The 18,145-nt window shown below is 33.1% G+C and overlaps 1 protein-coding gene and 1 pseudogene across 3 annotated transcripts; one reads left to right on the top strand and one right to left on the bottom strand.

Moving 5' to 3' along the window:
• Nucleotides 1-2,929: 2,929 nt before the first annotated feature.
• On the bottom strand, nucleotides 2,930-5,296 carry LOC148201528 (uncharacterized; annotated as a pseudogene).
• Nucleotides 5,297-7,830: 2,534 nt separating this feature from the next.
• LOC124846220 (uncharacterized protein At4g26450) lies at nucleotides 7,831-17,024 on the top strand. 3 transcript variants are annotated; one of them, XR_015784884.1, is made up of 5 exons: nucleotides 7,831-10,006; nucleotides 10,175-10,367; nucleotides 10,548-10,618; nucleotides 11,238-11,432; nucleotides 16,632-16,843. XR_015784884.1 is itself a non-coding variant. In XM_047323440.2 (4 exons), exons 1-3 carry the CDS (start codon nucleotides 8,193-8,195, stop codon nucleotides 10,614-10,616), a joined length of 2,076 nt encoding a protein of 691 aa, XP_047179396.1. In that variant the 5' UTR covers nucleotides 7,831-8,192; the 3' UTR covers nucleotides 10,617-10,618; nucleotides 16,632-16,843. The 3 variants fall into 3 exon arrangements, 2 of the variants coding, with proteins under 2 accessions (XP_047179396.1, XP_047179395.1); XM_047323440.2 differs by lacking the exon at nucleotides 11,238-11,432; XM_047323439.2 differs by lacking the exon at nucleotides 11,238-11,432 and having other exon boundaries at nucleotides 7,832-10,006; nucleotides 10,548-10,596; nucleotides 16,632-17,024.
• Nucleotides 17,025-18,145: the final 1,121 nt, after the last annotated feature.

The raw sequence follows: 18,145 nt of genomic DNA, 5'->3' as shown, positions 1-18,145 counted from the left end.
CGGAAACCTACATCAAATCCAATCCAAAAAACCCACAAAAACCCACAAAAACCCAGAAACAACACTACTGCGATTCGCGATGTCTTCGCGAGTTCGTCCTTCTCCATTAACGCAACCTAGCAGTTCGAAACCCTCAACCCTATCGCGCCTAAGAACCACTATATTTGCGAACCTGCTTCTGCCTCGTGCTTTCATCAACCTGCAATGAAACACAATCAGGCCAAAAATTCCCAAATTAGAAACCCACAGAACCCTAATATTGCACATCCACCTAGTGCAAGACCAACAACATCCATCACAAGGGCAAGGTTGCAACGTCTTCATCTTCTTCTTCATTGACCCAACATCGTCGCGAGAGAGAACAAGAATCGTGACCACCACTGGCGCGCTTCTATAATAACAACTACGAATGACCTCCTCGATTAGAACACGTGGTAGCTCCACGTGGGCAGTTAAATGTCATCTCTTTTGGGTATTGCACAGCTGGACAGTTGGTCGTTAATGATTTAAACGTCGTATGCAAAAAGGACTAAATTGAACATAAATTACATTCTTTAGGACAACGTTGAATAGAAAAAAAAATTAGGACCATTTCAAACAAACCTGACAAAAATAGGGACCATTAATGCTATTAAGCCTTAACTAAATTCACTTACACAATTATGCTTCACCATACATAACACAACAACTAATTGTCTAAATGTGACATTGAGCACATACATGCTCAAATTATCGTTTAATCAATCATGAACACATTTAAATTGGATAATCATTTAGATTCCACCATAATAATATATGACTAGTTTCATGTTCAATGCAACAAGCATGACCAAAATATGTTCATCCATGTAAATAATTATAATCAACCTAACCCATACAAAATTCAATCAATATTTTGGTAAATAATGATATAAACCAACTCAATAATACTATATTTTCAAATACTCATTTTTAAGCCCAATTTTAGTTCAATATTTTTCACAAACATCTTTTCCACAGGTTAAGAAATTACAATCTCTTAAAAAAATGAATATAAGTTTAAAAAAAACTAAATTTAACTCTACAAATATTAAAAAAAAAACTTTATTGATTGAATATGACTTATACTTTAATGAATTCAATTTAATGTGTAAATTACAAATTAATATTTTTTTTTCAAACTTTGATATTTTGTATTAAATTAAAAGTTAATACCTTATAATACTTAAATTTAATGGATTGACTATTGTATGTATGTATTAAACTAATGTTAACATATTTAAGGAACACAATATTTATTAAATATGAGTAGACAATTTACGTTTTTTTTATTAAGTGAGAAAATACCAATAAACTCAACTTAACTATCATTGAACAATAATATAGTTAGGTGAATAGAAGCAACATTTAAAAATATAATCTTCAACTATCAATTATCATTTGAGTATATATTTAAATTATTATGTTTAATAATATGATTTGATTATTTAAATATTGTATGATTTAACATCCTAATTATAAAAATACGATAATTCAATAGTATGATGTTTCAATCATATGCAATATTTAATGTAGTTATTATATGAATTTGAATGCTAATGTCTATAAAAGTGATAACTGTTAGAAAAGAAGTGTCTTGTTTCTCTTACCAAGAGGGGGTGAAGTGGTGATCAATAAAAACAATTACTTTTTAAATCTTTTCTCAAACTAAGAATGATCTTTAATCTTTCTTGAAATTCAAGCAATAAAGCGCATGCAATGAAAGCAAGAGATAAGGAAAGAAATACAAACACATGGTTTATACTGGTTCGGCCTCAATCCTTACATCTAGTGTCCTTTCAATCAACCTAAGATTGAAAGCCAATTGTACTATAAAGATCTGAGTTTTTACACCAAGACTTTATAGCGACCAATCTGTCAAAATGTAAACCACATCTCTAACTCACTAATCTAATATAGCCAATAACAAGACCTTGCAGCAAGAACAATCATCTTATGCAGTCACCCCTTTGTCAAAGTACAAAGAACTCATCGCTCTTCTTCCTGAATGCACGCACAAGGAACAACACAATCCAAGATTGCGAATAAACGAAATCTCATCAGTCAAGAGTATACCTCAGTAGTGCAGTAGTTGATCAGCAGTGAAAACCAAATCTATTCTTCAAGAAACCTTCAAGATTATCAACTTTTGTATATCTTATTTCTTGGAGCGTCTCAGCACACCTGTAATTCTTTTCTCAATTCACAAATATCATATATGAAAGTTTAGAATGATCAAAAGTCTTGAGAGCAGTGTGTAGTGCGTCATTATAATTTTCTCATAACAGGCGGAGTTCAATTGATTACGTAAGTAATGTAATCGGTTACATTATTTACAATTGTAACATAATTACAATTAAAACAGTTTTAATTGAATGCACATTTAATGTAATTGATTGTTAATAAATGCTAGTCAAAATATTTGAAAAATATGACCGTTATCATTGTTATGACTTAGCTTGAAAACAGTTTTTAAATAATAACATACTTAATTGATTACATAAGCATTGTAATCGATTAAGCTATACACTTAAGCAAATTTTGAAAACATTTTCACTTCAAAACTCATCATAACACATTTCAAAAAGATGTTTGCAAAGACACGAGTTTTAATCGATTATACAGTCAATGTAATTAGTTAAAACTTGTTGTTTTGCCATAGTTTAAAACATAATCTGTCTAATGAACTTAATTGATTACAACATCATTGTAATCAAGGTTGTTAAACTCGAGAGTTTACGTAAACTCGTTAGAGTCCAGTAAACTCGTAAGAGTTTACTTTGCATGAAAAAGAAATATAAATAACATCATAATTCAAATAAGTTTAACAAAATTATATAAATTAAAATACATAAGTTCATAGAAATAGAAATATTATAAAATATAAATTGAAATGTCAAAGTCTCTATGTCTAATCTTTTAATCCTTTAATAATGGCATCATCATCATCTTCATCCAACTCTTCCCCTGATGAATGTTGTGCATCCTCATTGTCCCCAAATGTTATGTTATTAAGATCAAGAACATCTAGACTAGGATCTGTTGCTCCATCTAAGTGAACATGTTCACTATCATTTTCACCTTCAACTTGCTTAATCTCAACAACATCATTTGCCTCTTTAGTTATCTATTCATCATCTGATTCAATGTCATCAAATGGAAGAGCAACAATTTTTCGAATTTGTCTACTTTTCAACTTGTAGTTATACATCACATAAACTAAATCATTCATCTTTTGTTGATGCAAATGATTCCTTCTCTTTGTATGAACTTACATTGAAATATAATATTTTTAGTGAAGATATAAACATAATAAAGAAAATTATAAATTAAAAATAATTTAAATTACCATTTCGAATGAGCTCCAATTACGCTCACATCCAGAAGAACTACAAGTCAAGTTTAGAATTCGAATAGCAAATCTCTTCAACTCCAGAGTTCCATCACCAAATATGTCCCACCATTCTCCAGGATTTAACTATTTCTTGCACTCCTTTGCATCTTCCATTCCAAAAAGTCCTCTAGCATAATGAAATTCAACAATTTGTAAATTAATTTTTCTTCTTTCTGCCATATCTGGTACCAATCTTCTCATGCACATATACAATCCTTCTTTCACCTCTCCACCATCATCACATTTAATGTTAGGTTCATAGTGGAGATGGGGTTTAGAAAATAGGCAACTGCATGCAAAGGCCTATGAAGTTGATTATCCCATCGAGCATCAATTATTCTCCAAACCTCTTCATAACTATATCAATTATGCTATATCAGAAATAATTTCACACATAAGTAATTAAACTTTGAATGAGTAAAATTTTGAAAATTTACCTCTTTTTTATATTGTTAAAGTTGGACCTAATCTTTTCTTTTGCACAATCCATCTCTTCATAAATGAAACCCATTGCGGGTTTTACATCTGAGTCCACTAATCTTAAGACTACCATAAGAGGGGCAACAACTTTCAGGCATGTGGAAACATTCTTCCAAAACTGGCTATCTAGTACCACATGTTCTACTTTTCTCCCCTCTTGTGAAGTTCCAAACTTGTTTGTCTTTCACTCCTTAGAGCTAAACATGGTCAACAATGATGCCTTCAATTCATGAAGACAAGCAAGAGTTAAATAAGTCGTGACAAATTTAGTCACACCCAGTCTTATCAAGTCTCTACCTTTAGTAAACTTTTATAATAAGGAAATCAACATTGATATTCCATAAATATAAGTGGTAATATTTCTTCCCTTCTTAATGGTAAATTCATGGACCTTTAATTTTTTTTTCAAAATCTTCAAATATCAAATCAATGCAATGTGTTGCGCATGGAGTCCAATACAATTTTTTCCTCTTTTGCATCAACAACTCTCTCTGCCTTGAAATTTGCAGCATTATCAGTGACAACTTGAACAACATTTTCTTCTCCAACAAACTCAACAACATCATCTAACATTTTGAAAACTTGATCAGCTGTTTTTGAAATGTTTGAAGTGTCAAGTGAGTAAAGAAAAACCATCTCTTTAGGACTATTCACCAAGAAGTTGCAAATAGAACGTCCTTTTTTATCCATCCAACCATCAGACATAATTGTACATCCAATTGTCTTCCATTCCTCCTTATAATCCTGAAGGATTGCATCTGTTTTGTTCACAGCTTGTTTTAAGAGCTTCTCTCTAATATCATGATAAGATTGTGGTTTGTATCCAACTCCATACTTACCAATCATTTCACACAACTTTGCAAAGGCTGAATTTCTAATTACATTAAAAGGAATGACACTGGTGTAAAAGAGTTTAGCCACTTGAGCATCAACTTCTTCTTTGTATCCTTTTTTCACCATTTGATTTGTAGTTGATTGAACTCTCCCCCTGGTATTAGTACCAACTTTTTGTTTTTCTTTAAAACTGAATATCTTGTGTCCTCTTTCAATACTTTCACTTTCTTCGTCATCTTCATCAATTTTATTTATCTTTCTTTTCTTTGATGAAGCATTCTTGGCCTCAACAACTATTTTTATTAGCAAATTTCTTATTTAATCCAAAACATAAGCTCAAGGTTCAGAATCGTCTCTAGTTCCAACAAGATGATGCTTAAATCTAAATATATCTTTACTCACAATCTTTGAGCAATAGTTACATTTAACTTTCCTTCCATTACTGTTAATAACAAACCCATGTTTCCATCCAATATCAGATCGGTTTCCCAAAACAATTTTACTTCTACTTTTAATGGATGAAGATGCACTTGGATTAGTTTCTATTGAATTTGATATCTTTTCAGACATGATGCTCTAAATTTTTTCACTAAAAAAGACATGGCAGAAGTGAACTCAGATATACATGATATTATAATTTTTTTTAAAAAAACACATGGCAGTTGACTCCCAAAAACGCACAAAACAATAAAAGGAATGATTTCATTTATGTGATAAAACCATTAGAATTTATTTTTTTATTAAAAATAATTTTTTAATAAAAAAATGGTGAGACCCACTAGTGAACTCCATGCAAAACATAATAAAAAATAATGATTTTGTGATAAAACCATTAAAATTTATTCTTTTAATATAAATAATTTTTTAATAGAAAACATGGTGAGGTGACATAACCATAGAAAATACTTTTTTAATAAAAAAGAGTCTATGCGTAATGTAAGAGAATTGACAAGTTTGTGCGTAATGTAAGAGAATTGACTTGGATATGACCATAAAAAAAACTTTTTAAATAGAGACCCACCATGGCAAGGGCGCAAGCAATGTTTAAAACAAAAAGCATCCCTCGCCACGCAGGCGTGACCAGGAGGCGAGACCAAGAGTGCGCAAACTTATAAGACGCGAGCACGCGACGACGACACGACGACGACACGACGACGACTACAATAGTGAGTGCGAACTAGGCCACCGAAGCGCGATCACGAGACCACGAACAACGACGACCACGAACGACGGCCACGAACGACGACCACGAATGACGACTACGAACACAATGGAGTGAAGCACAATGAAGAATAGGACCCTAATCAGGTCATTAAATACTAAACTCAAAACGATTTTTTTTCGTTGTTACCTGTTTTAAACTTGCCAAATCGCTGCAATATCGCGATTTTATACGATTCTATTGAGTTTACTTATGAGTTCGTCGAGTTTACTCAAAAACCGAGTTTACTACCGAGTTAAGTCGACAACGATTACTAGGAACGCAAACTCGTCCGAGTTAACGAGTTAACTCACGAGTTTGATAACCATGACTGTAATCGATTATTTTATACAAAGTTGTTTTGTGCTTGTGGTTTTATCACATTATAAACATTTAGTATGCATACAAAAGATATAAACACAATTAAGATCACACTAGTATCCAAACCAATCAACATGTCATCATATGTATCAATCATGATGAAACATTTACATACCAACATATGTATCAAGCACAAATACACATTTATATTGTGTCATGAAAACATATTTGTGTTGTTACAATCAATGTGTTGTCATTATAAAAAACCAAACACATCAAGGATTGAGTTTAACACTCATATTGCTCCCCTATCAACAATAACAACGTTTATTGCCATAGTAAAATTGATGTTTTTAGTTTTTAAATTTTGATACGAAATTGACATTAGTTTATGTTATAAACTTTAATACATTTTAATTATTAAATTTTAAAAAATAATGGAAATGATAGTTTGTAAAACCTTTTAACATCATTGGACTAAGAGAAGTATATTGATTATTTTTAATATTTGAAGATTAAAATGTATCAAAGCTTAATACAAATATAAATTTCAATTTCGTGTTAAAATTTAAATATATTACAAATATATTTAACCTTAATAATAATAATAATATAAGTGATCATAACGTTGAAAAAAATTATATAATGATTATTGTATTAATATTGATTATATGCACAAGTGTCCACTTTAATAATAAATAAAATGTAATTCCTTTAGTTACTATTAAAATAAAAATATTATTAAATTTCTAAAAATATATTATAAAAGATAACTATAAAATAATATTTACAAAATCTAAAATAACTATAAAAAGGTAAAAGTTTTAATAAGGCAATTTATATTGTTAAGGATAAAATGAATAGTAGATTGAAACAATCACCTTCATTAATAACTTGTGAAAACAAATGTACTGCCTGACTGTCATTTAACTCTTTTTAATAACAAAAAAAAATTATTATTATTATTAATATAATTATAAAAACAAATATAAATAATTTTTATAATTTTTACTTCATAGACACCTTTTTATTATAAAAAGTTATTTTAGTTTTAAAAACTATTCAATTTAAAAAAATGGTCAAATAAGAAAAAGTAGTTAAATTTTAAAAAAGTTACCTAAATTATAAAAATGTAAACTAAAATGAACAATGTTTCATTGTTTAATATCTAATTATCTTCAAAATTATAAAAACAATACAACACACAAAGCATAACAAAACAAAAATATATTATTATTAGTATATCAAATAAAAACTAAAGTTATTAAAAAATTAAATATCTTTTTTATAAATTTAATCAATTTACACGCTTTAATTTTTAGAAAAAAAAAACAATAATAATAAAAAGGCTTCCTTATTAGGGAAATGAGGCATGTTATAAACCCAAATTAATTGATTTAGAAAATTAAGTGAAAGTGTAATTAAAAGTTTATAAAAATTAAAATTATCCCTTAATTAGAAGCATGAAAATATATTTAACTCTCTTTGCTTTTATTCACAAATCAAAGTTGTTCATAAACATTTTCATTTTTGAAAGCAAAAACACGCAGAAGACATCACTGATTCGTATATATAGGTGTCATGTAATAGCAAATTAATGTTGGAACCATGAAATTGACTTAGGGCAGGGGCGTTTCACAGAGAAAGGAAGAAAAAGGAAATTCTAACACAATGAGAAGTGACAATTCAATTTGTTCCGTTCGATCATAGCTTCTGTGTGTTCTGCAAAAGTCTGAACCGTGAATCAATTATCCAATCGGCGGCCTCTGTAGTTGCCACTGCTGATCAACAACCACTTCACCAGAACCCTCAAACCTAACTCCTCTATTCTTTTTGGGAAACCTTGATTTGTTGTATGGCTCAGAGATAGGAGATTTTGAGGGGAGAAATTTGAATTGGGTTGATCTGATCGGGCAGAGAGAAAGGGGGAGGATAAAGGGCATTATGCAGACTCGGCAGCGAAGTCCGCGAGGGTTTTACACGGCAGAGTACCGGCAGCGTGAGGGGGGTCTGGGGAGAGGACGGAGAGGGGACATATTTGTAGAGGCTGGGCGGCTCGCGGCGGAGTATTTGGTTTCCCAGGGACTGCTGCCGCCCAACGCTTTGCCGACAAAGTGGCAGAACCAAAAGGCTCCCGTGGAAGGTGGCGGGCGGCAGTCGGCGCTGACGAGACTTGGGAGCGTGGATGGGAGGAGGAAATTGGGGTTTGATGAATTTGGGCAGAAGGGGAGGAGGAGAGGGAGCTTCAGCAGGAGCAATGGGATGGATTGGGGGAGGGAGTATAGGAGGAATGGATCTTGGTCTGGTCGCGTACCCAACGATGTTAGGGATGGTGAGGATGATGATTATGAAAGTGGTGGATTTAGTGTTAGACATCAAGATGAGGAGGACCAGCACCATTACCAGCACCAGCATCAGCACCAACACCTGAATAGTAGTGACGATGCTTTGGTAAAATCAAATTCGAATGAATTTTCGCCCAGAAGTGAGGATAGTGGTGATTTGAATGATAAGGATAGGGATAAGGAGAGGGTGAGTGCTGAATTGTTGGAGATGAAGCAGAGTGGTGTAGGGAAAGATGTGTGTGATGTGGATATGGGGGTTGGTGTTGGTAATGATTTGGAGGGTGTGAGTGTTGGGGTTAAGGAGGTGAAGGATGGTGGTGCTCGCGATGATGATAGTGAGAGATTGAGGAATGTGTCTGCGCAGTTGAGTGATCAAGAGAATAGTAGCTCTGGTGGGGCTGTTGCTGATTTGGTTTCACTCTGCAAGTCTGTGAAGGTGCCCACCAGGACGCGCTCTTCGATCACACGCAAGAATTTGAAAGCTTGGAACAATGGAGATGGTACTGGGAGTGCACGTGATGTTGCGGATCTTCAAGGAGCTGACTCAGCTAAGGAAGTATTGGCTGAAAATGAGTCTGTTAAAGGCTCCTCATCGGGTGAGTTACTAGGGGAGAAAAGTTATGATATGGTGCATGTTGATGCGGATGTTGCCGAGTTAGAACCTGTTTGTGTTGCCGAGGATGTGGGAGACTTGGATGCTGTGTCTAAAGCTGAGGATGTGAGAGAATTAGATGCTGTGTCTAAAGTCGAGGATGTGAAAGAATTAGGATGTCAGTCTGGTCAGGATAGAAGCTTTATTCAAGATAACAACCAAGAGTCTAGTGCTACACTACCGGGGTATGGAGTTTGCAATTCCTTGGATGGGAAACAGGGTCAAAAGCGGGTTGCGGAAGATGACGACGATGATGTGAGGGAGGACAGCAAGAGACTGAGGGAATGGTTGCCTTCCCTTGTTCCTAAGGCTGGGGGTTACTTTTTACATGGTAATCCAATTGAAGTGAAAGAGAGCCAGGTAGAAGATGGTATTTCACACACTGACAAAGTTACTATGACTTCTGATCAGGGGAGTCTGATGGGTAGCGGTTCTCAGTTCACAGTAGGTGGAGATAGACCTTTTCTTCAGTGTCCGGACGAGAAGCCTTCTTTGCCGAGTTCGTTTAGAACCTGTGATCTGAATCTCATTGAAGTTTCTGAAGGGAATGAAAGTCATGTTGATCACCCAGTTCTTATTTATTCCCCCTCGGTCTCTGAAGCAAAGAAAGCCGTGCCAATTGACATAGATCTGAGCATGAGTCATACTAGTGTATCAAGCAAATTCAATACTCACGCAGCGAATGGCAAAGAGATTGAAGTAATTGATTTAGAAAATGATTCCATTCAAGAAGAAAAGTCAATTGACAATATGGATAGAAAGTATGCTTTCCTACTTCCTTCCCTTCTTAAGTTTTATGTTAGCTTTCCAACTTCCTATTTTTCACTGCTTCTTTCAGTTACTTAGTGAAAATACCTGCTGGAGCATGGACTTTTAAATATCCTTCATCTATCCTACAACTCTGTAATATGTTGTCTTTGAAATCACAGGACAGAGACTATGTTTCCTGGCCTTGAAGGTTTTTCCAACCAAGCTCAAAATGCTGCTGACATACATGATGTTCAGGATGGATATGGGCTTATGATATCAGAGTTGCTTGGACCAGATTTCACTAACTGTTCTTCAGTACCACCCGTTGACATAAGTTCTGTGCACAGCGAAATGGGCCTTCATAATGGAACGGTACAATGCTACCTTCAAATCTAGATATATATTTCTAGCAGTCCGTTTAACAGCCTTTGCTGACTTGATGGTTGCTGCATGCTTTTTTGATCTACAATGAAATGATTCTTTATCCTGATAAGATATTTATTAATAATTATAGTTGATGATTTCCACATAATTCATTCTTTTTGGTTCCAGGGGACACTTGCTGAAGATGACTCGATATATATGTCGCTTGGAGAATTAAGTATGCCAGATTTTTATTAATGGTTTGTTTTCCTATTTGTTAAAAGTACATGTAATTCGTTTAAGTGGATATTTGATGCTACAGTTATGAATTGGGTAGGTTATTGCACTAATACTAAGTGGACTTTTGAGGTGGTTGAAATATAACCATCTATTAATTTGTTCTATATTAATAAAGGCATAGCTGTTCTCTTGAACTGTAGAATGTGTACATGCATTTTTCCTATCATTAATAACATCAAGACACATATATATTGCCAGACACTTCTGTATGTGGGCTCTCTCTAAGTTCCTTTTATTTTCTGCATTTTATTAGGAGATGGGAGTGGGGTGATTAGCCCTAATTTTTTTCTTCTTCTGTTCTTCTAGTGGTCCAGTTTGGATGTGTTCTCCAATCACACATGTTTGATTATGCAGCTCACACATTTTTTGTCCTGATATGCTTTGAAGTTTGATTGATTCCACCATTTAGATTGTCTCCTCCTTGATCAAGCATCCTACCCAATCTTGTTGCATCTACCTTATCATGTTCTTCTATCATATATTAGCCCTATCACTTGATGTTGATGTGTGACCCAATCTTTTTCCACAAAAGTTGGGTAGTATGCTTGCAAATTGATTTCTTATTTTTGTGGAGATCAGGAAGAAAACTGTGCATGGATTGCAAAGTCTTACACAGGGAGACCTTGACTGCCCAATTGAGTTGGGGCATGGATGTAAGTATGGATGAAAAGCCAAGATAGGAATTCAAGGATCAAGTGGTGGCAAACAAATAAAGTAAAAATGTGAAGGAACTTTCAATGAAGAGTGCTTGGGAAGGCCAAAGGAAGTGATAACGTATATTTCTTTTTTCAAATTTCCAGGAGAGTATTTATTTAATACAAAAAGGATACTAACAGGGACATTATGTTGATAGAAAAAACTATGGTAGCACTGCCTCCCTGCTATTGCGATCTAGATTTGAATTCCATCCATTGACTCGATAAAGAACTATCACAAATGAAATAACCCTTTAAGTTTTTGATGAAAATATGTGGGACAAATGACTAAAGGGATTAGGAAGGTAGTAACAGATTGATGATGAATCACGAGGTTGGGGACCTAAGGGTAAATAATCCAGTTGGAGAAATGCAAGTGTGAAAAATAAAGTTAAGGTTAAAATGGAAAGTCATATGGTGTGGATTCATGCAAGATTGTTGAAAATTGGGAGGAATAGTTATGTGGTTGCTAAGATTGAAGTCAAGAAGATGGTGAATGAGGTGACCACTACAACTTTTAATCGGTACTAAAGATGAAGAGAGAACCATTTACAACCTAAATTTAGGGAAATGAAGTGGAATGAGTTAAGAATGAAGTTAAAGTCTTCATAACAAAATAATGTCACAAGGATGAAAATTCACTTCAACAAGCTTTGTAATGAAGAGAATTTTTTTTATTGGAATTCAAATGGGCTATTAACAATGGATGAGGACCAAATTTATGCCTTTTATCTTATAATTTGACAGCATGAGTTTAAAGACGCGTTGAAGGGGATGGGAAATGATAAAGCAGTTGGTGTGGATAACATAAACATTGAGGTGTAGAAGGGTCTTTGTATGGAAAGTATTTGTTAGCTTAGAAAGTTGTTTAACAAGTTGCAAAGGCTAAGAAAATGTTGTAAAGTAAAGTGCTTGGATCCCTATTTATAAAAAAAGTGAGATTTACATTGCAGGGGGCAATTACAAAAGAGTGTTGTTAAAAAGACAAAAATTTCAAAACAATGTCTTATAATTAAGGACTGAGACGAAATAATGTTAAAACTCAAGTTGGCGAGAGTGTCAAAGGATTTTACTCCTTAATGTTTGGGGTTTTATTCTCATTTCATTATAGATATGATTTTGTAAATAGGAAAATGTTGTAGCTTTATTTTAGGGTTTACATTTTAGTTTTCTTTCCTTTTCTTATTTATATCATTATTATTCCTTATAAATAGAGAATCATGTCTGTGATCATAGCACAGAATTATTGTAAACCTGTTGTGAAATCAGAAGGTCAAGGTTTGATTATCTCTTCATGGTGAACAACACCTTAGAAGGAAAGAGGGATATTACAGTAAAGAAGAGTTTGTGTTGTGTTAACATAGGAAGTTTGGTGAATAATTTCTCACGAAGTGAAAAAGGATTAAACCTCAGTAAACAAATATACTCTAGCATTATTTGTTCACTAACAGCCAACCCAAATTAGTTGAGCATGGTTTTTTTTTTTCTAAATATAAAAGAAAACATCAAAATGATTATTTATTAAAAAAACTTAAGTAAAATGAGAAACATCATCAACGAATGTCACAACATAGAAAAATCCTAAAGTTTTTTGTCGATGTTCATGTTTGTGATCCTACTTGGTATAGAGTTGATGCTTACTTGAATATAGCCTACTATGGATTATCTCTAGCTTGCTCCCAATTTTTTGTCCATATCAAAATAGTTGAGTTAAGGAGGAAAGGTAAATCTTATACACTTCTTATTTTCAACGCTTTTATGTGGTTGTTCAAAATTGTACTTAGGCTATAGATTAAGGTTGCTGGAGCCAAAAGCTCATTTTGCTGTTACGTGTCAGCTGTCACTGATGACATGATACCAAAGCTTAACCATTATATTTATGGAGGATTTTCCTCACCTGTACATGCTACTGTATATCTTGATACAGATTCATCAATTCCTGCTTCTGCCATTTTTCTGAACGGGGTAACCATGTAGGGATAGTTGCTTGTGGCTATTTAGGTAATAATCAATTCTGTCTCAGGTTTGGTCACACTGATTACTGTTGGTTTCTGCTAAATAGAAAACTGCCACAAATTCCAAAATTTTCATTTTTGTGTTGGTCACTTAGTTGCTCCTCCTTTTGAACTAGTTAACCCTGGTATCGGCAATCCTAATTGTGCTGCTTCTATAGTATGTAGATGATATGGTAGATAGTCCAATAGTAAATCTAGGACAATATTTTATATCATCTTAAATTAAGTCTAACTCATCCCTATCAAATCAATTTGTAAAAGGAGGGGCTGCCTAACCTTTATAAGCTCTTATCAGACAGTACTTTTAGTCAATGTAAGACTTTAGGGTTTTTTTTTTTTTTAATATTGGAATTATAGTATTTTGATATTTATTGATGATTATTCTTGTTGCACTAGGTTTTCATAATCACAATGAAAATATATGAACTGCTTTCTATATTTGAAACCTTTTGTACTTTCACAATCAAATTTGTACCTTGATATATCTTCTCTGTTTTGATATGGCAATGAATAATTTTCTGGTTTGTTTACAACTTTTTGACCACATAGGACAGGGACACTTCATCAATCTTCATGCAATCTCAACCCTCAGCAAAATGGCATTTTAAAGTGTAAAGACCGTTAGTTAAAAGAATGCTCATATTTTAGCCCTTCGAAGTAATGTTCTTTTGAGATTTTGTGGTGGTGGGTGATGCATCTCTCATTCTGGATTACTTAGTTGCTAACCCCCTATGGTTTTACTAAACCAGATTATCCTTATTCTAGATTAATCTGTATCTCTCATCCCTTTGTGGGTTTTGCTGCACTGCGCATGTGCTTTGTTCTTGACCTTGTCCTTGAATGGGACAAACTTTGTGCCAAGGCTCACAAATTTATGTTCTAGGGATACTCTTGGCTTCAAAAAGGGTATTGATGTTCTTGAAACTGCTACCTAATCGATGCAAATGTAACCTCCTTCAAAAGTTCTGCTGAGCATTCCCTTTGTATGAGGCTCCTCATGTTTCCTTGACTGGTTCTTCTGCAGAGTTCAGGTTTTAATTGTTGTTGCTCACATCCTAATCGTATTGCCAGACCTCTTAAAGCACCTGTTTTCTCTCTTTCTCCAATTCTGTTACCTTGCAAAATCCCATCTATGGTAACTAGTTTTTCTGTTTCTTATTGCAATGTTATTTGTTCCACTCTTGGTCTGAATTGCATGGATGATTTTAGTCACCGTTTCTATCTTCACTCTACTATACTTTGGGCACTTCTTTTCATTCTGTCTATACCAAAGATTACTTAGAAGTCTTTGTGCCATTGTGCATTTTGCAAGAACAATGGTGGATTGGACAGGATGGTTACTTTGTGTTCTACTGGCACTTGGTGGCTGGTTCTTTGATCTTTTTTCCAAAGATACGTTTGGCTGTTTCTGTACACTTAAAGTTGGCCAACTGGCCAGATTGGTTTTCTCAAAGCACGGTTTGGTTGTTTATTGCTAGACAAAGATGTGGGGGTTTGATTAAGATGTACCTTCTGACCAGGTAAAATTTCTTTTGTCTATGTCTTTCTCTTTATGGCTGCCGTCTGCGTTCACAATTTGTTATAAATTGCTATAGAGGTTTATATGAGGAAAACAGCATAAGAAGTTTGGATTATTCTGCCGACTGCCTAATACTCCTTGAATATTGAGGCATCACTTTAGCCATGATTGGGGAGATTTAGCATTGTTATTCAGCAGTTTGAGATGATTTATAGTGACCACCGAGATCTATTTGGTGGTCTATGTGGGTGATGTCGCAATGATATTGCAGATTGTGATATGGAAAATATCTGCCAACTGGAAAGCATACTTCTTTTCATGATTCTGGGTATTGAAGTGGTCCACTATTACAGGTGTTGCATTCTCGTGCAGAAAATATGGACTAGATGTACTTGAGGATACTGAAATGGCAAACTGACTATCTATCACAACTTTGATCTAAATGTCATGTTTCTATCTAACAAAGGGGAGTCATGGCTAGAAACTAGGTGGCATTTGAGTTAGTTCACTATCGTGTGACCAGATAATTCCTTTATTGTGAACATGATATATTTTTTCGTCAGGCACCGTGTGACAGTCACTGGGATGATGTGATTCTCATTAAAACCACTAGGAGAAGGATTTCTATATATTTTCAAGATCTCCTTCGTGTGTGTGTGTATATATATATATATATATATATATATAGGGTACTTCGGAGTAATCTTTTATATTGGAAAAGAATGAATCAGAGTATTATTAAATTGCTGGAATAAAATATTAATTATTGAGCAATTGCATTGGCAACATGTGATCTGTTGTCTAAAACTATTGACATATGACAAACTGACAATCAAGTAGCCTGCTCGCATCTATGCAAGGTAAACTATTTTCCCTGCAAGGACCAACCAAACAAATAGAGGTAGGTTGCCTTTTCATGAAATAGATCGTCTCAATAATTGTTTATTTTTTGTCATTTAAATGACTAACAAGATATTTTACTAGTCATTTGGCGATCCTTGGATTATCTACGTTCATAACATGTGTGATGCATATGACTTACATGTGCCGTGCATATGATTTATATGTGCAAACTTGAGAGAAAACTCAAGATGGTAATCCACTATAAAATCATTTTGTTTTCCTAAATATTCATATATATATATATATATATATATATATATATATATATATATATATATATATTTAAGTGAGTTGTTTGTTTGGCAAAATGATGATGGCCACGTGTTGAAGGATTGCCTGTCTAGCTGTTGGGACTTGGTTTTGGTCTCAAAAGGGGAGGACGTATGGGTAATGAAGCCTTCATCTTTTCAAGGATTACTTCCTTTCATGTATATACTTGTAATTGTAACAAGCTTACAGCATAGTAAGCTTTAGTTTACTGAGGATTTTCTTGTTTACCTTCTCTGTCCTAAAACTTCAACAGTTATATTCGGAAGGATGTTTAGACTGGTTTAACAAGTGAATCATAGGAATTTCTTTTCTGCCTGTTCTTTGTGAGGGAGTTGGGGTTTATGAGAGTGCATTAACATTTAAAACAGTGCTTGCATAGACATGCGCCTGAAGCGCTGAACATATGAATCATAGTGAGAGCTAATTGGTATGCAGATGAAGAATTGAAACATAATTGATTATTGAGAGCTTAATGTGATGCAATTAATGAATTCTAGAATTCATAATAAAAAAATATTGGTGTGCAGATTTCACATTTACAATGTACTTAATTTGATTGTTCTTTGCGTAGGTTTTTTTCGGCCATGGGAGCAACCTCCATCACAGGATTATCAGAAGCACTTTTGATCTCTGGTCACTCAGTCCTTTCAGGAGACATTATGTAGTGGTATGTTTTGTACTAGTCAACCATGGTTCTTTGTTAGTCACCAGCTTTATACAAAAATGAAATGCTGCTTTGTTTTTCCTTTTTCATTATTATAATTTGTCTCCTGTTTGGAATTATGTACTATGTAAGCTGAATTCTATATTGTCTGATGTTCTACTATCTCTTTTTAATGCCTCTGCCACTGCTAGGTTATTAGAGGAGAATTGTGTCTAATGATGCAAAATTGTAAAATATTCCATTGTAACACATTTGCCCAAGTATCTGGCCATTATTTAATACAGTGGCTTTGAATTGAAATTTTTTCTGGGTTTCTTCCATAGATTAAAATTAATTTATGCATTAAATTTTATTTTATGGTATGTTTTCACTTAGTTTATGAATAACTTTAGGTGTACTGGTTTATTTTAGTGGATTGCAGTTTTTATCGTGATGTCTTTTCATGCTATTTTTTATTTGGAAAAAACTTGTAAGTTTAATTTATTTTATTTCTTTAAATTTATTTTTCTCTTCTAAGAAGTTTTTGGAAAATTTATAAGGTCACTGTCTTTTAAAAGTATTTATTCACAATAATCACCCGTAAATATGAAACTTACAAGTGTTATAATGTTTTCAAATACACCCGTGTTTTTTTTATTGTTTATGGACCTGTGGTGGGCCATTTCTTCCTGCACCTCCATAATTTCACCTTGCACTTCCATAAGTAATTGTACATTCTAAATACAATCTTTGTGTCTCATATTGTGCCTTTAAATTACAAAAAAATATATTTTGGATTCTCAATACAAAATAAAATAATATTTTGGATTATATATTTTAGACTGCAAATTTTACATTTGGATTTATGATTTTATTTTTGAAATATAAAAAGAAATTTATGGAGGTGTTACATAATGGAATATAATAGAGGTGTAGGAATATATGGTGTATAACGTAAGATAACCATATAATATGATTTATGCTTAAATAATAATTTATCATTAATATTTAAAATAACAATTTTTAATTTAATTTTTTGACAAGTACTGAAAATTATAATTTTAAATTGATTATACAACATTAGTATTATAATTTAAAATATATAAAAAATGTTCTAATGTTTTATTTTGTTGAAGTGAAATGGAATAGATGAGTGAAAGTATATATAGATTGGTTTGTTTGGTAAAAATTATTTTTAAATAGATATAGAGTCAATTGGTTAAATTTAAAATAACTAATTGTTAAAAATATTATTTATGATTTTCTTTTTAAAAGAAAAGAAAAAAACTACTTATTTTAAAAATATAAAATTAGACAAACACAAACAAAAAAAAATCTATTTATTTTATGAAAAACATTTAAAAAAAACTGAAAAAGGTGAAATCTATACTATTTTCTTTACATTATTTATCACTTATTTTCATTCTTCTCTCTTCTTATTT

The sequence above is a fragment of the Vigna umbellata genome, chromosome 3, assembly GCF_029865625.1.
Source record: "Vigna umbellata cultivar VRB3 chromosome 3, Vumbellata_1.0, whole genome shotgun sequence".
Classification (NCBI taxonomy): Eukaryota; Viridiplantae; Streptophyta; class Magnoliopsida; order Fabales; family Fabaceae; genus Vigna; species Vigna umbellata.
The sequence above is the reverse complement of the archived record's forward strand: the minus strand, read 5'-3'. Positions and strand labels throughout refer to the sequence as shown.